Source organism: Bombina bombina, chromosome 12, assembly GCF_027579735.1.
Source record: "Bombina bombina isolate aBomBom1 chromosome 12, aBomBom1.pri, whole genome shotgun sequence".
Lineage (NCBI taxonomy): Eukaryota > Metazoa > Chordata > Amphibia > Anura > Bombinatoridae > Bombina > Bombina bombina.
This window is the reverse complement of record NC_069510.1, coordinates 12,932,805-12,960,448: the sequence shown is the minus strand read 5'-3', so window position 1 is coordinate 12,960,448 and position 27,644 is coordinate 12,932,805. Positions and strand designations below refer to the sequence as shown.

General features: G+C 39.1%; 2 protein-coding genes across 3 annotated transcripts in view; both read right to left on the bottom strand.

The window, feature by feature from the left end:
• Nucleotides 1–290: 290 nt before the first annotated feature.
• CEL (carboxyl ester lipase) lies at nt 291–17,851 on the bottom strand. Its single transcript, XM_053696242.1, has 11 exons — nt 17,477–17,851; nt 14,546–14,699; nt 10,382–10,504; nt 9,606–9,803; nt 9,213–9,343; nt 6,346–6,453; nt 6,035–6,152; nt 5,063–5,249; nt 3,353–3,556; nt 1,997–2,194; nt 291–494 (listed from the first exon to the last, which is right to left on the bottom strand). The coding sequence occupies exons 1-11, from the start codon at nt 17,540–17,542 to the stop codon at nt 320–322; spliced, it is 1,662 nt and encodes a 553-aa protein (XP_053552217.1). The 5' UTR covers nt 17,543–17,851; the 3' UTR covers nt 291–319.
• A 4,785-nt stretch (nt 17,852–22,636) lies between these two features.
• Nucleotides 22,637–27,644, bottom strand: part of GTF3C5 (general transcription factor IIIC subunit 5) — a 59,353-nt gene continuing 54,345 nt past the window's right edge. Inside the window, exon 11 of one of the 2 annotated variants that reach the window (XM_053696237.1) lies at nt 22,637–23,474. In XM_053696237.1, coding sequence (XP_053552212.1) covers nt 23,320–23,474 — 155 coding nt within the window. In that variant the 3' untranslated portion in view covers nt 22,637–23,319. The remainder of the gene's footprint in view (nt 23,475–27,644) is intronic. The other variant, XM_053696238.1, reaches the window with a different exon arrangement.

The following is a 27,644-nucleotide window of genomic DNA, read 5'->3' as shown; positions in this document are numbered from 1 at the left end:
ATTGATTCAAATAACTTGTTAGTTCCGCTCCCCATTTTTCTGTTTTTTTTAATTAAAGTACATATTATATTTTGCCTCTATCCCAACTTGTTTTATGTCCCTTTAAGGAGTTTAATACATTTTCTGGTAAGAAATAAAACAAATGCTTATCATTTAAGCCTTGTAGGCACTGCGATTACCCGTGTTCATTTATCGCTCTATTATCCAGCAGGAACTAGTAAGAGATGTTCTCACGAAACCAAGAGAAACCTGAGACATTAACACTAAAATAACACCACACAAACTACAGGTGCAGAAAGGTGCGTTTAATGGTCACTGCTTATGCGTTGGGCAGGTTGCGGTAGGTATGAACCCAGAATCGGACATACGGTGAGCGCAGACTCTGTTTCATGGACTGATAGGTGATCTTATTGGTAATCTCCAGGTACTGGCCGTTATGGAGAGAGTACTGTAACCAAGGAGTCGGAACACTCGATTCTCCTTTGTTAGGATCCCTGAAATTCACCAGTTGGAAAACAATCAGTTATTTATTGTAAGTAATCAGATAGGGTAATATTCATACTTAAGAATGGTTGAGTACAACATTAATATCACACACATTAAACAGCAGTTACAAATATTACATTTTTGGACAAATTTTTTTTATAAATTAAAAGTTTAAATTAAAACTAATATATCAGTATCAATTGTGCACTCATTGGCTGCTGACGAAAACTCCCACAGGTCTATTGGTTGAGGAAGACACCTCTACAAGCGGGGAGCACTTTTGTTTTTAGGAATATTCTCTCTTTAGATGGCACAAAAGCAAACTGACTATAGAGTTTCTGTGAGCGCATCTGCTGCATTAAGTGAGGAGGACACTAATTAGATTGTGGGGTAACGATGTGCCGCTGCACTAATCAAGCACATACTGCTATAAATCAGAGACAGCACACAATACGTCTCAGATGACAGACTGCTGTATGCTTTTATGAAAACAGTTTAAAGGGATAGGAAACCCCAACATTTGCTTCATTCTCTTGCTATCCTTTGCTGAAGGAACAGCACTGCACTACTTGGAGCTAAATGAACAAACATAGTTCGTCAATCACAAGAGACAAATGTGTGCAGGCACCAATCAGCAGCAGCTCACACTAGTGTAGGGTATGTGTGTATTCTTTTAAACAAAGGATACCAAAAGAATGAAGCACATTTGAAAATAGAAGTGAATTTAAAAGTGTATTAAAATGACTCGCTCTATCTAAATCATGTAAGTTTCATTTTTACTTTCCCTATCCCTTTAATAATAACATTGTGTTTCTTGCCAAGAGTTCTCTGTTCCCTTCTTCCAGCAGCCATTTGTGGGCATGCTGTTCTACTCTCAGCTTAAAGGGACAGTCAAGATAGGGCAGGCAATTTTAAACAACTTTCCAATTTACTTTTATCATCAAACTTGCTTTGTTCTCTTGGTATTCTTTGTTGAAAGCTAACCCTAGGTAGGCTCATATGCTAATTTCAATGCCCTTGAAGGCCGCCTCTTATCTCAGTGCATTTTGACAGTTTTTTTACAGCTAGACAGCGTTAGTTCATGTGTGTCATATTGTACTAACTCCCGTGGAGTTATTTATGAGTTAGCACTGATTTGCTAAAAAGTGAACATTAAATTCATGAAAATAATCCAATCACAGTCCATGTAAAGCCTTTCTTTCTCGGCTGACACTGGGGAGTTATCAGCATCTGTGTTATCCTGGGTTTTTTTTTTTAATGTGATCAGTGGCGTCATTGTTTTTACCTATAATGTCATCGGTAAGGCATGTGACATTATGTCAAACCAGTCTCCAGTGCAGGAGCCCACTTTATTTATCTTTTTGTTTACATTTGCAAAATCAAAGCCTCAAGTATCTGTGCTTATTAGTGTAAGAAACAGTAACCACTTTCTACCAGAAAGATCTCTTCTCCTTTCCGATGATACATAACTTCAGGAATGAAGAAAATAATTTCAAATTTGGCTACTTACCCAGTTGAAGCAAAGTTAGTCCAGTAAGCAATCATTGCAGCAGACACATCTCTGTCCTGTGGTCTGTAGCCCAGTGGGGTGGCAAATGGCTTCCCAAACATATACTGCAGGTCATCAGCATGGTCTGCACCCACCCAGCCAGGGTACACTGGCATACGAGTAGGGTGAGAGAACAGATAGCTGTAGGTCACGGCACTCCTACAGTTACAAATAGTGTGTGTGTTAATGTGGTATTGAAAGGTGACACCATATGTATACAGAGCATATCCTGAAACGAGTACACCTAGGGAAGCACAGCAAAGTGATGAGTATTCATACCTAAAAAAAGCTTTGTACAGTACTGAGTATTCATACCTAAAAAAGCTTTGTACAGTACTGAGTATTCATACCTAAAAAAAGCTTTGTACAGTACTGAGTATTCATACCTAAAAAAAACTTTGTACAGTACTGAGTATTCATACCTAAAAAAAGCTTTGTGCTATTCACACTTAGATAAGCTTTGTACAGCACTGAATACACACACCTAGGGAAGCTTTGTACAGTACTGAGTATTCACACCTAGGGAAGCTTTGTACAGTGCTGAGTATTCACAAATAGGGAAGCTTGTACAGTGCTGAGTATTCTCAAATAGGGAAGTTTGTACAGTGCTGAGTATTCTCAAATAGAGAAGCTTTGTACAGTGCTGAATATACACACCTACAGAAGCTTTGTACAGTGCTGAGTATTCACAAATAGAGAAGCTTTGTACAGTGCTGAATATACACACCTACAGAAGCTTTGTACAGTGCTGAGTATTATCAAATAGAGAAGCTTTGTACAGTACTGAGTATTCACACCTAGGGAAGCTTTGTATAGTGCTGGGTATTATCAAATAGAGTAGCTTTGTACAGTGCTGAGTATTCACACCTAGGGAAGCTTTGTATAGTGCTTAGTATTCACACCAAGGAGAAGATTTGCGCAGTGCTGAGTATTCACACCTAGGGAAGCTTTGTATAGTGCTTAGTATTCACACCAAGGAGAAGATTTGCGCAGTGCTGAGTATTCACACCTAGGGAAGCTTTGTATAGTGCTTAGTATTCACACCAAGGAGAAGATTTGCGCAGTGCTGAGTATTCACACCTAGGGAAGCTTACTATAGTGCTTAGTATTCACACCAAGGAGAAGATTTGCGCAGTGCTGAGTATTTACACCTAGGGAAGCTTAGTATAGTGCTTAGTATTCACACCAAGGAGAAGATTTGCGCAGTGCTGAGTATTCACACCAAGGAGAAGCTATGCACAGTGCTGAGTATTCATACATAGGGTATAGCGTAACATATACATATTGCATGTTTCTATCATTGTGTGCTGTACTTACTTGGCGTTTTGCTTGTGAAGAGCCAAAGCCTCCTGAGTTGGAACCAGGAAAATATAATCTGTTTCCATTTCAACCACTGCCTTCTTCATGCTTTCCTGGTCAGGGTTGACTCCCCAGTCCTTTGAGTAGAGATCATAAGCAATATCCACCCCTGAAGAACCTTTAGGGAGGGTCAGTGCCTGAGCCATTGTACGCACTTCACCGCTGTGAATCAGAGAGATACCGTTAATCCAGTTAATTTGTCAGCACATCATCTATATACCTAGTGCACTCAGCGGCTACAGCATGTTACACACTCTCAAATCGCTTTAAAGGATATTTATCTCACTTTTTACAAATGCAAACAATATATATATATTTATATAAAATACAATAATGAGCACTCTCACCTTAATGGCAACTGCCAGGGTGCCAGCGGTTAAATATATCAAGTAGGAGAAGGCACTCACTGGTCTTTTCAAGTGTACTTTATTTCAAAAGCGTGACGTTTCGGGGACACAGGAAGGGGGTGTCCCCCCGAAACGTCACGCTTTTGAAATAAAGTACACTTGAAAAGACCAGTGAGTGCCTTCTCCTACTTGATCTATATACCTAGTGCACTCAGCGGCTACAGCATGTTACACACTCTCAAACCGCTTTAAAGGATATTTATCTCACTTTTTACAAATGCAAACAAAGATATATATATATACACACACATACACATTTATATTTATTATTATATGTTCTGATTTAGTTAACTAAAAATGATTCATTATAAATCCTCCCCATAACTGTCTTATCCTGTGTTACCTAGCTGGGTATTTCTGTATATGCGATCGCAGTTACCCTATCATTAATTAGGTCATAATTACATATCCACAAGAAAGTACTAAATTCACCCATAATGCAGTGCTTCTATTCCCCTATGGGGCTATACAGCTAAAAGCCATACAGTTACACAAACCTACCACCAGGAAGTCAGTGACTCATTAACGCTATCAGACTTTTACTACTCTCTAATATAACTTGTTTTTTTTAATGCATAAAATTAATCACTATAGAAACTACGTTTCAATCACCTAGTTATTCTCAAAACGTTTCTATCATCCATATCAAAGGGCAGTATTGAAACATATTGAAAATTATTTTTATTTGAAAGAAAAAAGCATTTGTAACTTTCAGCCAATGGGAAATCGGTAGGAAGTACCTATCAGCCAATGGGCATTTATAGGAAATATACAATTGACACTGCGGTATTAGATTACATTTTTAACAGTTTTAACGTCACCATTTTTTAAAACAGAAAGATAAACTGCCTAAGGGCCCGATGATCAGAGTGTCCGGTTACTAGTATAACAAATTGCACATGTATAATTGGACACATAATTTACATGTGCATAATGTTCCTATAATTAAGCATATTTAAATTCATGTTTAAACTGTATGTTTATTATTTTGCATTTATATCTGAATGTCTATTACCACTCATCTAATAACTGCATATGTATAATGGCAAGTGAATTACTACAGCTATATAGTTGCACATTTAAAGTGCATGTCTATAATAGCACATCTATATTTACACAACAATAATTATACATGTACAATTGCACACATGTATAAGCATACATATGTACGTGTATAACTGCACATACAAGTGCATGTCTATAAGCGGCTTTCATTTTGCATTCCCCTTATGCCTGTTGCATTATAGCAGTGGACACATACGCTGTGATCTTCTGCAGAGGCTGGTTTATAATGGGCATATCCACTCCTGCAAACAAATGTCCGTCCATGTTATTGACACCTGCCAGGTAGTCCACGTCAGCTGCATTATGGAAGAGATTTCTTGGCTCATCAGGAATGAAGTCACCGTCTATGACCGGGGAGAAGGCCAAGTAATGGACCAAAGCATCTGTTGGAGGGGAAAGTGAGACATAGCTGAGTACGGTGAGAGATCTGAGTGCCAGCCTGGTGCCAACTGTACTAAGTGATAAATGCCAACATAAAGCCTCAATATGTCTATATTAATGCATCTGATCACAGCTATCTGCCTGCATTTACTTACCCAACAAACAGTCAGTAATGAGCTCTACCTCATTAGAATAAGGTGTGCCAGATATGACCGATATCAAGTCTCTCTCTTTATTTTGTTTCTTTACTGAAAACTACACCTATACAGCAATTCTGCCCCTCTGCACTGATCATTCCTAACCCCTCAAGAACATCAGGCAACACCAATACTTGCTGCTGTGAGTCTTTCTTCAGCTAAATAAATGGGCCCCCCCTAAAGCCATAAATGTAGTTCCTAGTACAAAAGGTAAATACCTATTAGGCCGGATGGGATTACAAATATTGTAAGTACTGAGACTGTTGTCTTCACAAACCAATTGCTATTTAACGATGCTAACAACCTTTTATATTAATGAGGTATTTGACTGACATTTTGATTGGTGTATTATGTTGATAAATGCAGGGAAATCCGAGTCTATCCTCATGCTAATGAAGTATAGACTGAGTCCATGTGTAACATAGTCTCCGTACTCCTGCCAAGCCTGTTTGCTATCTATAGTATTTCTCTAATGAACCCCAAACTTATCTCCATCTCCTTTCTACACCCTGACGTCATATTCTAACCTTCGTCCTTTAGTTACTTCATCTATATACCCCCTTCTCCCCCTCACCCCCATATACACTCACATGGCAGATTTACAAGCTGCAGCTTATAGGCCAGAGTGATTGCACGAGGATCGGTAATTCTCAAACAGTTAGCTAACGCTGCTGTGTCATCCACGGGGCACCCTACTTTTGTTGCAATCTGCAAGAATCAACGAGGTAGTTAAATAAGAAACAGGCAAGAGAATTGGTAATAAGCTTATGGAACAGTTTCTCATACAGGACAATACATTCAATCCCAGGAATTCAAGCTCTTTGGGGAGAGAACATCTAGTCTGGGTCACGGTGTTGTGTTATTTCCTAAGACTACCCAGCATGCACAGAGAAACAGTTACCTGTTTGGCCCAGAAAAGGGGATCTTCCTGAATTGCCCAAGGGCACAGACCCACGCCGCTCTGACTGATCGCACGCTTGATCAAACCAACATTATGGGGAGTCAGGGTCTGCCACACAGAAAAGAAAACCCGGCATGTTAACAACACAAGTAGTGGTACACAGTGAGTTTATGGTTAGATACGAACAAGATGGTGCAGACATAACACGATATCACACAACATACTGTTAAATACACAGGAACATTAGGTACCAGCTGATTCACATACTTCACCAACACGTTCAGCTCACAATCTCCTGTCTCCTACTATACAAATAACACTTCACTTGTTGCTAACTGGTGAGATGGCGCAGACATATCACAGTGTCACACAACATACTGTTAAATACACAGGAACATTAGGTACCAGCTGATTCACATACTTCACCAACGCGTTCCGCTCACAGTCTCCTGACTTCTACTATACAAATAACACTTCACTTGTTGCTAACTGGTGAGATGGGGCAGACATATCACAGTGTCACACAACATACTGTTAAATACACAGGAACATTAGGTACCAGCTGATTCACATACTTCACCAACGCGTTCCGCTCACAGTCTCCTGACTTCTACTATACAAATAACACTTCACTTGTTGCTAACTGGTGAGATGGGGCAGACATATCACAGTGTCACACAACATACTGTTAAATACACAGGAACATTAGGTACAAGCTGATTCACATACTTCACCAACACGTTCAGCTCACAATCTCGTGTCTCCTACTATACAAATAACACTTCACTTGTTGCTAACTGGTGAGATGGCGCAGACATATCACCGTGTCACACAACATACTGTTAAATACACAGGAACATTAGGTACCAGCTGATTCACATACTTCACCAACGCGTTCCGCTCACAGTCTCCTGACTTCTACTATACAAATAACACTTTACTTGTTGCTAACTGGTGAGATGGCGCAGACATATCACAGTGTCACACAACATACTGTTAAATACACAGGAACATTAGGTACAAGCTGATTCACATACTTCACCAACGCGTTCCGCTCACAGTCTCCTGACTTCTACTATACAAATAACACTTCACTTGTTGCTAACTGGTGAGATGGCGCAGACATATAACGGTGTCACACAACATACTGTTAAATACACAGGAACATTAGGTACAAGCTGATTCACATACTTCACCAACACGTTCAGCTCACAATCTCCTGTCTCCTACTATACAAATAACACTTCACTTGTTGCTAACTGGTGAGATGGCGCAGACATATCACAGTGTCACACAACATACTGTTAAATACACAGGAACATTAGGTACCAGCTGATTCACATACTTCACCAACGCGTTCCGCTTACAGTCTCCTGACTTCTACTATACAAATAACACTTCACTTGTTGATAACTGGTGAGATGGCGCAGACATATAACGGTGTCACACAACATACTGTTAAATACACAGGAACATTAGGTACAAGCTGATTCACATACTTCACCAACACGTTCAGCTCACAATCTCCTGACTCCTACTATACAAATAACACTTCACTTGTTGCTAACTGGTGAGATGGCGCAGACATATCACCGTGTCACACAACATACTGTTAAATACACAGGAACATTAGGTACAAGCTGATTCACATACTTCACCAACGCGTTCCGCTTACAGTCTCCTGACTTCTACTATACAAATAACACTTCACTTGTTGCTAACTGGTGAGATGGCGCAGACATATCACGGTGTCACACAACATACTGTTAAATACACAGGAACATTAGGTACAAGCTGATTCACATACTTCACCAAAGCGTTCCGCTTACAGTCTCCTGACTTCTACTATACAAATAACACTTCACTTGTTGCTAACTGGTGAGATGGCGCAGACATATCACGGTGTCACACAACATACTGTTAAATACACAGGAACATTAGGTACCAGCTGATTCACATACTTCACCAACGCGTTCCGCTCACAGTCTCCTGACTTCTACTATACAAATAACACGTCACTTGTTGCTAATTGGTGAGATGGCACAGACATATCACAGTGTCACACAACATACTGTTAAATACACAGGAACATTAGGTACCAGCTGATTCACATACTTCACCAACGCGTTCCGCTCACAGTCTCCTGACTTCTACTATACAAATAACACTTCACTTGTTGCTAACTGGTGAGATGGCGCAGACATATCACGGTGTCACACAACATACTGTTAAATACACAGGAACATTAGGTACCAGCTGATTCACATACTTCACAAACGCGTTCCGCTTCTACTATACAAATAACACTTTACTTGTTGCTAACTGGTGAGATGGCGCAACATGCTGATTGCAAAAGGAATAAATCAGCCGTTATTAAAGGGAAATGAAACACAGAATTTTTCTTTCATAATTCAGATAAAACAAACTTTAGCAAATAACTTTGCAATTTACTTCTATTATAAATTTTGCTTGATTTTATTGGCATCCTTTCTTGAAGGAGGAGCAATGCACTACAGGAAGCTAGCTGAACACATCAGTGAGCCAATCACAAGAGTCATATGTGCAGCCACCAATCCTGAGCCTTCCTATGTATGCTTTTCAACAAAGGATACTAAAAGAACAAAGCAAATTCGATCAAATAAATAAATTGGAAGGTTGTTTAAAATTGTATGTTCTATCTTAATCATGAAAGAAAAATGCTGGGAAACTATATGGCATGTTTTTTTTAGAACCATAAAAAAACCATCATAACCCTGGATACATGGCTGGAAAATGGGCCCTAAATGATAGACTGTGTTAAGTTCTCCCATCTCTGCACCTGTGCACTTTACAGATCATTCTTGCCAATGCAAAGTTGCCCTCTTTACCTGCAAGGACACGCTAGCTCCTCCAGCAGACTCCCCAAATAGTGTGATATTGTCCGGATCTCCTCCAAAGGCTGCAATGTTTCTCTTAACCCAAGCAATGGCCATATGTTGATCCCACAATCCATAGTTACCTACACAAGATAAGCAGCTCATATAAGCATCATAAGATGACTAGAAGGTAAACTAGCTGTGTAACCCCTGCACTGATCAGCATATGCCTTATTAAGAGCGTACATCAGAAGCTCAGTGAGCTATGAGATATTAGTGGCCTATATAAATACTACATGCCTGTATTAGCAGCTATACACCTTTGACATTTTCTGCTTTCCCTCTTTACATTAAGTAACTTATACTTGCCCAAATTATGTCACAATGCATAGCATAATGGTTTACCAGGGGCGTTGGCATCGCCAGTGCTAAGGAATCCCAAGGGTCCTACACGGTAATTGAAGGTCACAACAATGACTTTGCCACGTAGAGCAACCTCTTCGCCGTCATAAAGATAGTTGTTAAGGAAGTTGGCTCCTTGTCCACCTCCAAGCAGGAAACCGCCACCATAAATCCAGATCATGACTGGCAGCTTAGTGGACACTAAACAGAAAAAAAATGCATCATTATAGGTCAACTGAAAAGCTAAGATGATAACTGGGCGCACATAAAGAGATAAAGTCCCAACGACTATGACTAAAGGGATAACATACTCCTTATTCTGATTTCACCGACACATGATCCAACAAGAAAAGAGCATCAAGAAAAACGAGAAAATGAAAAAATAAATACACCGCTGCAAAAACTTTTGAGTCTTTGACCTTCCAACTGTGTCTGATATGAAGAGTATGGGTGCCCCTGCGTTCCTACTAGGAAGGAAAAAATAAATAGCAGACCTGTGTTATAGCTACAGACACCTGTTGTGAGACCACAAACTTGTGCTGCAAGGAAAAAAAGATGCATTTTATATCCTAATGGTTTGATAAAATTCTTTTTTTAATCCCTTAGATGCCACATGGGGTTGTATATGTAATCCTACGCAATGCTTTTTAACCCAATATGGTGGCCAAGAGGTATTATACAAACATTATATGCTTGATAACTAGTCTATCATTTCCCTTTACTTTTTAATTACCACAGTAGAAGTTTACATATCACACCACAATGTCCTCTTTACTTACCTCCAGATCGAGTGTGTGGGACCCAAATGTTCAGGTACAGACAGTCCTCTTCTCCTCGGATGTCATTCTGGGATAGTGTGGATTGTGTACAGCGCGGCTTGTAGTCTTTTGCTTTCAGTGTTCCTGGGAATGAAGCAAATAGTCACTGTATGTTTAATGTAAAAGGGACATATTTTACAAAACAGTTCCCTGACAAAATACAGATTCTTAATAAATATTGTCACAGATCAGATCAGTGCAAATACGCATTAATCTTAAATAGAGAAACTGTGAAATACATGGAAAATGAGTAATAAATAATATATCTCTACATTGGCTAAAATGCCCTTATGTTAGTACTTATATTTGTATATGAGGAGCCATATTTACAAGACCTGATGCAGCACCAGGAAGGACAAGTCTGGGTGCACTGTTCCTTGGGGACACTCCTTATGTGTGGGGCTTTGTTTTACTGCAGTGTTTGTGCCACACTCTCTTAGACACTAATTCATGAGTAAATACACCTCTGTGTTTTCCAGTTAATATATATAATGATGTTAGGGACTATGTTCTTTCTAACCATCATAAAACATGTGCCTTTAAAGGAAATGAAAACACGAAACATATATACCACATGCATATAAAAAAGCACTACAGTAAAGGCAAAATTTAACTTCCATGATTCAGGTAGCGTATATAATTTTATATAACTTTCCAATTTACTTAATCTAATTTGATTATTTTTGTATGCTTTGTTGAAAAGGGGCAGTCTGCAGTGGCTTGTATACAGGTAATCATAGAAGTAAAAAGTATGTGGAATGGGTAATAAAGGGATTATTTCTCTTTTTAAACAATAACAATTTTCAAGTAGTCTGTCCCTTTAAATAAAATAAATTGTTGATTTAAAGGGATATAAACCCTTCTGTTTCAAGCGGTGGGTATACTTAATAGAAATGTTAATATGTATTATGTCATTTTAAAAGGAGTTTATCTTTTATTTTATTTTTTTAAACTTTCTTTGTGCAGAATCCACTACTTCCTGTCACAGCCCTACAAGGGGCTGGGGTCTTTAGAAAGAGGTTTATCTAGCTTGTTGTCATATCTTCTAGAGTAACATGAGCTGGTTTACTATTTAGTGAAAGCTATAGAAACAAAGATAAAATAATCTGTTTCATTTTTATGTTTACTTTGATTTAGCATATTTGTTTTTACTAAAGGAGTACTGTTTAAATGGACAGTCTACTTGAATTTTTTATTGTTTTAAAGGGACATTATACACTCGTTTTTTCTTTACATAAATGTTTTGTAGATGATCATTTTATATAGTTATGTGTAATGTGATAGGAGCGCCTAAAGGTGGATTCCTGCTGCTAAAAAAGTTCTTCCCTCAAAGAGAACTAAATGGTGGATAAGAAGAAAAAATGGGGTTTATTTAGCAGCGCTAAAAAAAGCTAGGAAATGATGATACCAATCTAATTTATGTTTTATACAATCTATTTTATTTAAAAATTCTTATAACACATAAAAACAACAGCAAATGCTTTTCCTAATTAATAAAGGGACGTCTCCCTTATACAACACTTATAAAAACAGACTAGAACCATATAATCCTAGAATTTCAGGTATAAAGGAATTAATTCTATAGATAACATATGGCAAGCAACAAATTTCTAAGATAAATGGTGAATTAAATATTTAAAAGGCACAAATGTATCAATCCTAATAGCTTTACAGTTCTTCAGTAACAAATTCAGTTATAAAGTTACACAGTTACTTTCCTTGGACATATAATTGGCTCAGGTGTGCTGGATAGTTAAAAAGGCAAAAAACAGCCAATATTCTGATTTAGGTGCCAAAGCAATCGTGGTTAATGGAAATGGTTAATTTAACAGATGAATACCTTGATGTCTTTAAAGTTCAGTTTGCGTGTTTTAAAAAACGTAGTGCAAATTAGTGTAGAGGTACCTTAATCTGTCCTGGTTGCAACCGCTGATTATCTTCACTGTGAGGGATTCACAGACTGTTTGTTCCTGGTGCTTCTGATAAGTCACCTGACCTTCTCTTTGATTCAGAGGTCAGGGGTGATGATCCGTTCTGGTGATGTAGTTATTCTTTTTTTTTTTTTGTTTTCCTTTCTTCTTATAGCCCAAATATTGTTTTCATCTGGGTTCCCTCAGACTTCTTAAGGTTTGAAGAAATCTTTGGTCAGTGTTTAGCAGTAACACCGTATTCCCTGCAGTTACCAAAGGTAGATTCTTGATAAAGCCCAGAAGGGTGAAACGCGTTGAATGGGACCTGCTACACTCTACTAAACTTCATTTACTACTGTCACAAAGCTGTGTGACCCTGCAACTTTAAACTTTTCTCCTGACCCTGCAAGTTAAAATCTACCTTTGGTAACTGCAGGGAATACGGTGTTACTGCTAAACACTGACCAAAGATTTCTTCAAACCTTAAGAAGTCTGAGGGAACCCAGATGAAAACAATATTTGGGCTATAAGAAGAAAGGAAAACAAAAAAAAAAAAAAAGAATAACTACATCACCAGAACGGATCATCACCCCTGACCTCTGAATCAAAGAGAAGGTCAGGTGACTTATCAGAAGCACCAGGAACAAACAGTCTGTGAATCCCTCACAGTGAAGATAATCAGCGGTTGCAACCAGGACAGATTAAGGTACCTCTACACTAATTTGCACTACGTTTTTTAAAACACGCAAACTGAACTTTAAAGACATCAAGGTATTCATCTGTTAAATTAACCATTTCCATTAACCACGATTGCTTTGGCACCTAAATCAGAATATTGGCTGTTTTTTGCCTTTTTAACTATCCAGCACACCTGAGCCAATTATATGTCCAAGGAAAGTAACTGTGTAACTTTATAACTGAATTTGTTACTGAAGAACTGTAAAGCTATTAGGATTGATACATTTGTGCCTTTTAAATACAGGTATACCTCACTTTACAGCGCTTCACTTTACAGCGATTCGCTAATACAGCGCTTTGTGGAGCTGAAGTTCAACCTCCAAGGATTTTGAAACAGTGCTGTAATCATCGTGAGATTGTGAGAAAAGTGAATGGCAATATTTTGTTATGCTTAGTTCACTCTGTTAACAGCATTGCAGTGCAATCTTTGTCTCAGTGCTAGCCTGGCAAATTTTATTACAGTAATTGTCACTATTTTACAGGTACAGTATTTATTGAATACTAATTGAATACTTGCTGTGCTAGTGTTAAACTAAACGTAGCACTATTGCACCCCTAATATATGTTAGTTCAAACATGTTTTCAAGATTTTAAACACTGAAAAGAAAGCTATAACTGCCTTGTTTCACTTTAAGGCGGTTTTCACTTTACAGCGGGGCTCCGGTCCCTAACCCGCTGTATGAGCGGGGTATACCTGTATTTAATTCACCATTTATCTTAGAAATTTGTTGCTTGCCATATGTTATCTATAGAATTAATTCCTTTATACCTGAAATTCTAGGATTATATGGTTCTAGTCTGTTTTTATAAGTGTTGTATAAGGGAGACGTCCCTTTATTAATTAGGAAAAGCATTTGCTGTTGTTTTTATGTGTTATAAGAATTTTTAAATAAAATAGATTGTATAAAACATAAATTAGATTGGTATCATCATTTCCTAGCTTTTTTTAGCGCTGCTAAATAAACCCGATCATTTTATATAGCCCATAAAGTTTTTTAAAAAATTGATAGTTTTGCTTATTTTTAAATAACATTGCTCTGATATTTATATCAGTATCTGTGCATATTATTCTTTATAGTAGTGTCTATTACATGCAATTATATGAAAATGTGTGTATACTGTCTCTTTAACCAGATAAACCCTTTATTACCCATTCCCCAGTTTGGCACAGCCAACACAATTATATTAAAATATTTTGTACCTCTGTGATTACCTTGTATCTAATCCTCTACAAACTGATGGCTTATGTTAGTTCTTTGGACAGACTTGCATTTTAGCCAATTAGTGCTGACTAAATAATTTCACGGGAGTGAGCACAATGTTATCTATATTGTCCATAAGTTTTTACATTGGTGCACAGGGTTACTTGCATATAGTTTTGCTTTAGACCTAGATGTATTTGCACATAATAATTCTATTTCTATTCAGAGAGCTTTATTTATTGTGAGCCAGTCTCCCACCGTCCCTGACCACTTACCTGACCATCCTGGGTGATTCTCTGCTTTCTCCAGTATTTTTGGCTGAGCAGCAAATGGAATTCCCTTAAAGACGTCAACATATTCTGGAAAAAAGAGGCCAATTTTTTTGTTGGTGCCTTCAACGAATCCTCCTTCTGTGTAAACCACACCGAGCTGTAGAATAAGAGGGGTAGTGACATTTACAAGACACAGTGTATATCACATGGGAGGTCAGGCATATTGTCATTACAGTGCTGGTTTATTAGCAGAGACAGCAAAATATACCGGCAGATATAGCAAACAATTTACACAAAATAAAGAAAAATCATTTGTGTTGCTTGTTACCATTAAAGGGACAGTCTGTCAAAATTAAACTTTCATGATTCAGATAGGGCATGTAATATTACAAAAAATTACAGTTTACTTTCATAATCAAATTTACTTTGTACTCTTGGTATTCTTTGTTGAAAGCTAAACCCAGGTAGGTTTATATGCTAATTTCTAAGCCCTTGAAGGCAGCCTCTTAGCTGCATTTTGACAGCTTTTAACAGCTAGACAGCGCTAGTTCACATGTGCCATAAATATAACATTGTGCTCACCCCCGTGGAGTTACTTAGGAGTCAGCACTGATTGGACAAAACACAAGTCTGTCAAAAGAATTGAAATAAGGGGGCAGTTTGCAAAGGCTTAGATACAAGGTAATCACAGAGGTAAAAACTATATTAATATAACTGAGATAAGGGGCAGTCTGCAGAGGCTTAGATACAGGGTATTCACAGAGGTGAAAAGTATATTAATATAACTGAGATAAGGAGCAGTCTGCCGAGGCTTAGATACAAGGTAATCACAGAGGTAAAAAGTATATTAATATAACTGAGATAAGGGGGCAGTCTGCAGAGGGTTAGATACAGGATAATCACAGAGGTAAAAAGTATATTAATATAACTGAGATAAGGGGCAGTCTGCAGAGGGTTAGATACAAGGTAATCACAGAGATAAAAAGTATATTAATATAACTGAGATAAGGAGGCAGTCTGCAGAGGCTTAGATACAAGTAATCACAGAGGTAAAATGTATATTAATATAACTGAGATAAGGGGCAGTCTGCAGAGGCTTAGATACAAGGTAATCACAGAGGTAAAATGTATATTAATATAACTGAGATAAGGAGCAGTCTGCAGAAGCTTAGATACAGGGTAATCACAGAGGTAAAAAGTATATTAATATAACAGATAAGGAGCAGTCTGCAAAGGGTTAGATATAGGGTGATCACAGAGGTAAAAAGTATATTAATATAACTGAGATAAAGGGCAGTCTGCAGAGGCTTAGATACAAGGTAATCACAGAGGTAAAAAGTATATTAATATAACTGAGATAAGGGGGCAGTCTGCAGAGGGTTAGATACAGGGTAATCACAGAGGTAAAAAGTATATTAATATAACTGAGATAAGGGGCAGTCTGCAGAGGCTTAGATACAAGGTAATCACAGAGATAAAAAGTATATTAATATAACTGAGATAAGGAGGCAGTCTGCAGAGGCTTAGATACCAGGTAATCACAGAGGTAAAATGTATATTAATATAACTGAGATAAGGGGCAGTCTGCAGAGGCTTAGATACAAGGTAATCACAGAGGTAAAATGTATATTAATATAACTGAGATAAGGAGCAGTCTGCAGAAGCTTAGATACAGGGTAATCACAGAGGTAAAAAGTATATTAATATAACAGATAAGGAGCAGTCTGCAAAGGGTTAGATATAGGGTGATCACAGAGGTAAAAAGTATATTAATATAACTGAGATAAAGGGCAGTCTGCAGAGGCTTAGATACAAGGTAATCACAGAGGTAAAAAGTATATTAATATAACTGAGATAAGGGGCAGTCTGTAGAGGCTTAGATACAAGGTAATCACAGAGGTAAAAAATATATTAATATAACTGTGATAAGGGGCAGTCTGCAGAGGCTTAGATACAAGGTAATCACAGAGGTAAAAAATGTATTAATATAACTGAGATAAGGGGGCAGTCTGCAGAGGCTTAGATACAAGGTAATCACAGAGGTAAAAAGTACATTAATATAACTGTGTTGGTTGTGCAAAACTGGGGAATGGGTAATAAAGGGATTATCTATCTTTTAAACAACAATAATTCTGGAGTAGACTGTCCCTTTAAAGCTAAAATGGAAAGGAGCACAGAAACATTATTGCACGATTGCTATAGCTTATGGCAGTGTGCTGATATGAATTTGTGGTAAATACAATAAGGTCTCTCTTACACAAAACCAACAAACCAGGTAACAGATCGGCAAACACTGCCCCACAAAAAGGGCGGTCAATCAAAGCCTTATTTAAAAAATAGTTACATGGCTTAAAGGGACACGAAACCCAATTTTATTTTCTTTCATTGTTCAATTAGAGCATGCAATTTTATAACATTTGTTTTGTTCTCTTTGTATCCTTTGTTGAAAAGTATACCTATGTATGTTCAAAAGTTGCTAATTGGTGGCTGCACATATATGCCTCTTTTCATTGGCTTTTAGCAAGCTCCCAGTAGTGCATTGCTGCTCCTTCAACAAAGGATATCAGAAGAATGAAGCAAATGAGAAAGTTGTTTAAACTGACATGCTCTAAAATGTTGGGTTTCATGTCCTTTTAATTTATAGACAATTACATTTAAATGACACAAATGTATAAAACGAATACCCTTCATGTTAGATATACCAGGCTGACTAATGATTTACGCTGCAATAGTATAAAGCTGGGGGGAAACTCTATAGTGACCACAAGCAAAAGGAACATTAAATATGAATTCAATACATTTCTTATCATACAGCAGAAACAGCAAACATTGTCCCAAGCAGGATTAATCGATAATCTGATATTGGGGCAGTTTCTATATGGGGAAGACCCCACTGGTGTCAGTGCAGACGAGTCATTTTGTTCAGCTTCTTACCGTTGTAGCATGGGCGGCTGCCAGCAGGCAGGTAAGTGCCAGGCTGAGGGTAGCCCAGAGTGCCATGGCTTCTGCTTCACAAACTATTGTCTGCAGCTGTATATATACTCACAGCCCGTCCCCAAGCAAGCCTCGCTCATAGAAAGCAGGCAGCTCTAGTGTCACAAGCTGCCAAGTGCGGGATTGTGGGAGCTGCATCAGCTGCTCATACACTGCTTATCTGTAGTGAGGGCCACAGTTAAACAGCAGGAGCGACTTGCCAGGTTATCAGTATACAGGTGAGCAATCATTTGTACGGCTGTCAGCGTCCCTTCTGCAAAGCATAGAAAGTGCAGCAAACGAACATCTGAACTATGGCAAAATCACACACGTAACGTACAAATGAGCGTGCCAGAGGGGCCAATCTGAGAACAAGCAATGCACTGCGGCACTTATATGGCCAAACCAACATCAATGAACATTGTGTTCTAAAGGGAAAACCAAACACAAATACATTAATCATTAAATAGTACAGTACATATAAATGTCTGCCGAAGCTGTATCAATGCCAAGTGAAGTTCACATGCGGAAAACAAGTATTTTACACCATCTTGTTAGCTGTAATAAACAACATACTCTGAGAAGCTACTTTTCTAGAATAAAAACTACCAAGTTACTAAACATTATGAGGGTTCAAACCTATAGAACAGAAACGATCTTTATAGAGACATGAAACCCAAAATGTTTCTATGATTCAGAAAGAACATGCGATTTAAAACAACTTTCTAATTTGCTTCTATTAGAATTTTTTCTTCTTTCTCTTGGTAGCCTTTGCTGAAAAGCATGGATGTAAGCTTAGGAGCCAGCCCATTTTTTGGAGCACCATACGGCAGCAGTTTTGCAAGAATGTGATCCATTTGAACTAGAGGGCAGCACTATTTCCTGTCATGTAGTGCTCCAGATGCTACCTAGGTATCTCTTCATAAAGGATATCATGGGAATGAAGCACATTTGATAATAGAAGAAAATTGGAAACTTTTTTATAATTGTTACGCTCTGTCTGAGTCACAATACAAACAAATGAGTTTCATATCCCTTTAAGCAGTAAACACCAGCACAATTAAATACCATTCTTTGTCTTTATTTTACAATTTCAGCGTAAACTCAGCTAAAGATGGAAGACATAGAAAGACGTGCGATGTAATAGTATGATGTACAAATGTGCGATTTAAAAGCACACTACAGCTGTGTGATCCACAAAGCACCTATACGCTGCAGTCGCCTATACGCTGCAGTCACCTATACGCTGCAGTCACCTATACGCTGCAGTCGCCTATACGCTGCAGTCGCCTATACGCTGCAGTCGCCTATACGCTGCAGTCACCTATACGCTGCAGTCGCCTATACGCTGCAGTCGCCTATATGCTGCAGTCGCCTATACGCTGCAGTCGCCTATACGCTGCAGTCGCCTATACGCTGCAGTCGCCTATACGCTGCAGTCGCCTATACGCTGCAGTCGCCTATACGCTGCAGTCGCCTATACGCTGCAGTCGCCTATACGCTGCAGTCGCCTATACGCTGCAGTCGCCTATACGCTGCAGTCACCTATACGCTGCAGTCGCCTATACGCTGCAGTCACCTATACGCTGCAGTCGCCTATACGCTGCAGTCGCCTATACGCTGCAGTCGCCTATATGCTGCAGTCGCCTATACGCTGCAGTCGCCTATACGCTGCAGTCGCCTATACGCTGCAGTCGCCTATACGCTGCAGTCGCCTATACGCTGCAGTCGCCTATACGCTGCAGTCACCTATACGCTGCAGTCGCCTATACGCTGCAGTCACCTATACGCTGCAGTCGCCTATACGCTGCAGTCGCCTATATGCTGCAGTCGCCTATACGCTGCAGTCACCTATACGCTGCAGTCACCTATACGCTGCAGTCACCTATACGCTGCAGTCACCACACACTGGCTCTGTCCTCGCCGTGTGCTATGTTACCCAAAGCTGCCCTCTCTACACCATTTGTGTTCCTCACCCAATCAAATGACTTATGAGATCCTATTTTTGTAAGCAAAAGGATTTATTAAAATCTTAAAACTGTACTGAAAAGTCAATGTGTAACTTTATGGCAATGACAAATGTCAGGCAGTGACTGGGCTAGGCCTGCGTGTAGCTAACCTTTGAGGGGTGTAATATTTAGCATCTTTAGTAGGGCATACACTGTTGTAGATTGAATTCTTGTGCTGATGACTCACTCTGTATACTTTCAATGTTATAAAATTATATTGGTGAAGTTCTTGGAAAGTTTCTACTGTGTATATATAAATAAAAAAAGCTTTAGGAATTGTTGGCCTAGAAGATTGATTTGTTTTAAGAGCCTTGGGTTCTATCGTCTATGCCGGGGTTACAGTTCATAGGCAAAAGTATCAGGCATAAATGTTTTGTCATAAAATACAGCTGGGCTTAGCTTTCATTCAGACAGTTGTCGGCATTTATGGGCTGACATACTGAGACAGGTGAGCTAGAAGAATATCCTTACTATTGATGTAAGGGATATTAAATATCTCTCGTGAAACCTGTGACGTTTGAGCCAGATTACAAGTGGAGCGCTATTTAACCCCCCGCTCAAGTGTTAACTGCGCTAGAAGAAAGCTTTTTGCAAGTCGGGATGCGTTCGTATTACAAGTTGAAAGTAAACTGTTTTTGCTTGCGCGCTTACTCGGTCTTGAAATCTTATGGAATACAAAACCTTAATTTTGTTGGTTCATAAAAAGGTGTCACAATCTACCAAAAAGGGAGAATACAGAAAATCCAATGCAAACTATATACAGGTAGCCCTCAGTTTACGCCGGGGTTAGGTTCCAGAAGGAATGGTTGTAAATCGAAACTGTTGTAAATTGAAACCCAGTTTATAATGTAAGTCATTGGGAAGTGAGGGCGATAGGTTCCAGGCCCCTCTCAAAATTGTCATAAGTAACACCTAATACATTATTTTTAAAGCTTTGAAATGAAGACTTTAAATGCTAAACAGCATTATAAACCTAATAAAATAATCACACAACAGAGAACATATAATTAAAGTAAGTTAAATGAACAAAAATATTTGCTAAACAGCATTATAAACCTAATAAAATAATCACACAACACAGACTTCACTTGCATTTTTCTGCAAACAGTTCTTTCTATGCATTCCAATCTGGACTGATTTATAGACAGGAAGATCTTATTCCTTTGAAATCTGCTCAGTAGCTCAGGTCTGGTTAAACTGATTCATTTCAGCTTGCTTGGCTGGCAGATAGCGCCACCTACTGGCTATTTTAATAAATGCACTGCTTCTCAATGCTTTTCAATAGCAGTCACATGACTGGAAAAAAAGGTTGTTATTCTGAAACGGTGTAAATTGAACCGTTGTAAAACGAGGGCCACCTGTACAGGTAGCCCTCAGTTTACGCCGGGGTTAGGTTCCAGAAGGAATGGTTGTAAATCGAAACCGTTGTAAATTGAAACCCAGTTTATAATGTAAGTCAATGGGAAGTGGGGGAGTTAGGTTCCAGACCCCTCTCAAAATTGTCATAAGTAACACCTAATAAATTATTTTAAAAGCTTTGAAATGAAGAATTTAAATGATAGACAGCATTATAAACCTAATAAAATAATCATACAACACAGAATATATAATTAAACTAAGTTAAATGAACAAAAACATTTGCTAAACAGCATTATAAACCTAATAAAATAATCACACAACACAGACTTCACTTGCATTTTTCTGAAAACAGTTCTTTCTATGAATTCCAATATGGACTGAGTTATAGACAGGAAGATCTTGTTCCTTTGTAATCTCCTCGATAGCTCAGGTCTGGTTAAAATGATTAATTTCAGCTTGCTTGGCTTTGCTGCAACACAAGCGGACAGCTCCTTCTACTGGCTATTTTAATAAATGCACTGCTTCTCAATGCTTTTCAATAGCAGTCACATGACTGGAAAAAAAGGTTGTTATTCTGAAACGGTGTAAATTGAACCGTTGTAAAACGAGGGCCACCTGTACTTGTAAGCAGAAAGCAAATATTTATTGTGATGATCTGCATTTGTTACATAAGCCATATAATATTTAAAGGGACACGTGATCTAATGCCATGTGACTCATCATTTGTATAGAATATCCTGTGCTCCTTATGATGTAAGGTCTTATCTGTGTGTTTATTTTCAGTACAGAGAGAACTGCAGTCCCCTGAGACAGAGGCAGTTTCAGAGCCCTCGCAGATATACTACTCTAAACCTGGCGTCTAGGCGGTTAGAAAGCTGCCGTGTTTGCAATGTATGCATTATCCAAGTGACCCCTCCAGTATGGTCCTCTAAGTTGCACTGCAGTTGAACTAAGGGCCCTACTCTTCTTTAGAATTAAGATTTAGCCACATTCTCAGGTTGGAGTAGGTATCTTCCTACTTATTCATCATTGTTGACAAAAACGCAAGACCGTTTGCCAAGATAATAACACCATGACCTTTTTTTTGGATCTTTCAGTGTCCAAAGCCAACTTTAGTATATGGATTTTCCGTATTGGGATATGGAGAAAGATAAATCAGGCCAGTCTGAAAACTGCGTGAACCAACTGGTCTACTGTAATCATTAATATATGTAATGGGATCCTATATTAAAAACAATTTAGTATTAACATCATATTATAGAAGATGAAGAGAATGTATTGGGATATTTGTAAAGCGGTTTCATTCACGCTTGTTAATCTGATAGGTCATTACAGCTGTAAACCCCATGAGTTTATCTCAGGACATTCAGAGCTTAGCTCCCAACTCTGAACCACTTTGCTGGTTTCCAAAAATGCAAAATATTGGGACTTGATTAATTTGCCTGTGTTTGGCCTGGCAGAACCTGAAATGATGGTTCTAAACAGAGACTGGATAAGTTGTGGATCGATTTCTAATCATATGCGACTATATCATTCATTTTATAAGCTGCAGAAGTGATACAATGCTGATATACAGGATGCTTTCAGCGTACTGAGCTATCAGTGTAAGCTTCTTATGATAAATTGCAGCACATTCTATTTAATGCATCGGGTACTGACCCTGTATAATCACATCTATGTACTCTAAATACAAAGATTCTACAAACTCTATTTTTTAAAATTATATAAAGTAAAAAAAATGAACATCTGAAAGTGTTGTAGCAAAAATATTTTAATATATTTAAATAATTTTTTTTTTACAATAATATAGACTCAAGGTTAATGGTTGTGTGTTGGACGGTCTCATTCTTGAGCATACATAAGGGGCTCCGTATTTTGCACACCTGCTCATTTTTCACCAAGTTTTCCTGGGATACAACAGATGTGAAAGCTGGAATAGAAACCACAGGCATCTTTTATAGAACTCTCCGACAATACTGATATCTTATTTGCAGTATAAACAACTGGGTAGAGCTGGGATGGGTACTTTTTGTAAGGGGAAGAGATGAATTACATTCATTGGCAAAACAAACTGTTCTCAGTCGTACCCATGCTGACCCGGTAATGCATCACGTTGTCAGTACAGAGCAGCAAATTGTGGTAATAGCTGGAGTGTCTAGCCTTAGAGTTAAATAAAAGTAAGATTTAAAATGTTCCATCACTGTGACTTAAGACAGAGATATAAGTCTGGATAACTCAGCCAGTGTTGGAGCAATACAATAGCACTGAGGTTTGTTTAGTACTAATAACATTACAAGAGTCGCCGCTACATGTGTACCAGCCCCGCATAGCTCTAGCACAGCTAAAGTCCAATGCCAATACCCAGAGAGAATAAGAACAAGTCTTTTAGGAAACCGTATGAAATTAGACGACGTCTCAGACATCAGTGCTCATAAGTTACACATAGTCCAATAGCTCAGTTTCCATCTCATTTTCACTGCCCTCAGAGGGGTGAAATTCCAGCTCTTCCTCCTCGTCATCCTCTTCCTCGCCAGATTCATACGTCAGTTGATCTTTGCCATCTGTGGAGGTGGAAGGGCCAGTGAACAGGGCTAAGGAAGGCAAGATGGTGCAATAAGACATTTGTATGACAGCACTCTCACTGTATAGGACATGAACAATTGTGTAATGCTAAATCGTTTGTTTTTTTTACAAATTAGACTTAATAATGAATCATTTTGATTTGTAAGTAATACTTAAAGGGACACTGAACCCATTTTTTTGTGATTCAGATAGAGCATGCAATTTTAAGCAACTTTCAAATTTACTCCTATTATCAATTTTTCTTCGTTCTTTTGCTATCTTTATTTGAAAAAGGAGGCATCATCTAAGCTTTTTTTTTCGTTCAGAACTCTGGACAGCACTTTTTTATTGGTGGATGAATTTATCCACCAATCAACAAGGACAACCCAGGTTGTTTGCCAAAAATGGGCCGGCATCTAAACTTACATTCTTGCATTTCAAATAAAGATAGCAAGAGAATGAAGAAAGAATGATAATAGGAGTAAATTAGAAAGTTACTTAAAATGTCATGCTCTATCTGAATCACGAAAGAAAAAAGTTGGGTTCAGTGACTCTTTAAGTGCAGACAAAAAAAAACTATTGCTGTATTGATCACAAAGATAATAGTGGCTTATTAGAGAAAGGAAAGTTTTTGTTTTTTTGTCTCACTGTGTTATAAATTAGATCTTGCAATGCACAAGATTTTAATCCACCAAATGCCCTGTGCAAATTAATTTACCGTTTGTGGATGTTCCAAGTAATGCAGTGCGTGGGGAAGGTGGGTACTTGTAGCACTTTACAACCTGTCACTCAAGCACAGGCAACCTTTAAAGGGACATTAAACACAAAAACAAAATTTATGCTTACCAGATAAATTTCTTTCTTTCCAGACATGGAGAGTCCACAACGTCATTCCAATTACTAGTGGGATATTCAACTCCTGGCCAGCAGGAGGAGGCAAAGAACACCCCAGCAAAGCTGTTAAGTGTAACTGCCTTACCCATAACCCCCAGTTATTCAGCCGAAGGAAATGGAAAAGGAAGAAACACTAGAGTGAAAAGGTGCCTGAAGATTACACACAAAAAAACCTTCTGAATTATAAATAAAACAGGACGGGGTCAGAAAGAAAGAAATGTATCAGGTAAGCATAAATTTTGCTTTCTTTCCTATGACATGGAGAGTCCATGACGTCATTACAATTACTAGTGGGAACCAATACCCAAGCTAGAGGACACAGAATTAACAGGGAGGGAGAAAAAGGCAGGATGACCTAAACAGAAGGCACCACCGCTTGAAGAACCGTTCTCCCAAAAGAACCCTCGGCCGAGGCAAAAGTATCGAATTTGTAGAATTTGGAAAAAGTATGCAGAGAGGACCATGTTACTGCCTTGCAAATCTGTTCCACAGAATCTTCATTTTTGAAAGCCCAGGAAGAAGAGAGACAGTTCTAGTGGAATGAGCCATAATTCTCTCAGGAGGCTGCTATCCAGCAGTCTCATAAGCCAAACTAATCAAAATTCTCAACCAGAGAGACAAGAGTAGTAGAAGTGGCATTCTGACCCTTACACTTTCCAGAGAAAACAACAAACAGGGCAGAAGATTGCCAAAAATCTTTAGTAGCTTGTAAGTAAAATTTTAGAGCCCGCACAACAAACAGGTTATGCAAAAGACGTTCCTTTTGAGAAGAAGGATTAGGACAAAAAGAAGGAACAACAATTTCCTGATTAATGTTTCGGTCCGATACCACCTTAGGGAGAAAACCCCAATTTAATACAGACAGTCTTATCAGCATGAAAAATAAGGTAGGGAGAATCACACTGCAGAGCTAAAAGCTGAGATACTCTGTGAGCAGAAGAAATGGCAACAAGAAACAAAACTTTCCAGGATAACAGTTTTATTTCAAAAACATGCATTGGCTCAAATGGAGCCTGCTGTCAAACTTTAAGAACTAAATTGAGGCTCCACGGGGGAGCAACAGGTTTAAACACAGGTCTGATACTAACCAGGGCCTGTACAAAAGCTTGAACATCTGGTAGATCAGCCAGACGTTTGTACAAAAGGATAGATAACGCAGAAATCTGACCCTTTAGAGAACTGACCGATAAACCCTTATCCATTCCATCCTGAAGAAAAGACAAAATCCGTGGAATCCTCACCTGGCTCCAGGAGAACCCCTTAGATTTGCACCAATAAAGATATTTATGCCATATCTTATGGTAAATCTTGCAAGTAACCGGTTTTCGAGCCTGAATCATAGTTTCAATGACCGCTTCAGAAAAACCACGTTTAGATAGAACGCATTCAATCTCCAAGCAGTTACCTTCAGAGAATCTAGGTTTGGATGGAGGAAAGGACCCTGAAGCAGAAGTTCTTTCCTCTGAGTTAACCTCCAAGGAGGGAGAGATTACATTTTCACTAGATCCGCGAACCAGATCCTGCAAGGTCATGCAGGAGCTATTAGAATCCATGATGCTCTCTTCTGTTTGTTATGAGCAATGACTTGTGGAAGGAGAGCAAACAGAGGAAACAGATAAGCCAGAGAAAACCTCCAAGGAACCGCTAGAGCATCTATCAGAACGGTCTGAGGATCTCTTGACCTTGAACTGTACTTTGGAACCTTGGCATTTTGGCGGGACGCCATAAGATCCGACTATGGAACCCCCCACTTGAGGGTTATCTGAGAGAACACTTCCGGATGGAGAGGTCTGTCTGCTCAGAAAATCTGCTTCCCAGTTGTCCACTCCTGGAATGTGGATGGCAGATAGGAGACAATCATGGGCTTCCGCCCACTGCAGAATGCGACACACCTCCGTCATGGCTAAGGAACTCTGAGTCCCTCCCTGGTGGTTGATGTAAGCCACTGAGGTGATGTTGTCCAATTGGAATCTTATAAACCGGACCAACAACAGTTGAGGCCACGCTGATAGGGCATTGAAGATAGCTCTCAACTCCAAGATGTTTATGGGAAGAGAGGACTCCTCCCGAGACCACAGGCCCCAAGCCTTTAGAGGACCCCAAACAGCTCCCCAGCCCAACAGGCTGGCATCCGTAGTCACAATTTCCCAGGATGGTCTCAGAAAGCAATTCCCCCGAGACAGATGTTCCTGTGAAACCCACCACGAGAGAGAGTCTCTTGTTAGAGGGTCCAGATTTATCCTTTGAGATAAATCCAAATGATCTCCGTTCCATTGACGGAGCATACAAAGCTGCAGCGGTCGTAGATGGAACCGAGAAAAAGGAATGATCAATCACCTCCATGCATTAGGCCACAGGTGGACGGAAAGCAGACAGGAGAGAAAGGCAGGAAGCAAGAATCTCGTCTTTTCTGACCTCCGTCTGAAAAATCTTCATGGACAGGGAATCTATTATAGTCCCTAGGAAACACACTCTGGTAGATGAAACAAGAGAACTTTTTCACCTTTCACCCATGGGAACGTAGAAAAGACAACAGCATTTCTGTATGAGATTGGGCTAGTTGAAAAGATGACGCCTGAACCAAGATGTCATCTAGATAAGGCGCTACAGCAATTCCCTGGGATCTGATCACAGCCAATAGCGCCCCTAGAACCTTTGTGAATATTCTGGGAGCCGTGGCCAGACCAAATGGAAGTGCAACAAATTGGAAGTGCTTATCCAGAAAGGCAAACCTCAGATACTGATGGTGTTCCCTGGGAATGGGAACGTGAAGGTATGCGTCCTTCAGGTCTATGGTCGTCATAAACTGACCTTCCTGTACCAAAGGAAGAATGAAACTAATAGTTTCCATCTTGAAAGACGGAACCCTGAGGAATTTGTTGAGACACTTGAGATCTAAAATGGGCCGAAAAGTTCCCTGGGAACCACAAATAGATTTGAATAGAATCCTAGACCCTGGTCTGCTAGAGGGACAGGAACAAGAACTCCCAGAGAGTATAGGTATTTTACACAGTTAAAGAAGGCTTCCTTCTTTATTTGGTTTGAGGATAGTCTTGACAGGAGAAATCTGCCCCTGGGAAGGCAAGACTTGAATCCCATTCTGTAACCCTGTGATACTATGTCCACCACCCAAGGGTCTGGGACATAGCGCATCCAGGCTTGACAAAAAAGGGAAAGCCTGCCCCCCACCTGATTCATACTGGAATCGGGGGCAGAAGCTTTATGCCGATTTAGAGTCAGCAGAAGGCCACCACTACTCTTACTCAAGAGATTGACGTTGACACAGCTAGACCCCAATCCTTGCT

Excerpts from the sequence above, each read along its gene's own strand:
- CEL (XM_053696242.1), bottom strand. The coding sequence starts at position 17,542 with ATGGCACTCTGGGCTACCCTCAGCCTGGCACTTACCTGCCTGCTGGCA. Across the intron at positions 5,250-6,034 it reads GCAGCTTGTAAATCTGCCAT|ATGCTTTGGTCCATTACTTG; the intron begins GTGAGTGTATAT and ends CCCCTCCAACAG. Across the intron at positions 2,195-3,352 it reads CTTCACAAGCAAAACGCCAA|GAGTGCCGTGACCTACAGCT; the intron begins GTAAGTACAGCA and ends TTGTAACTGTAG.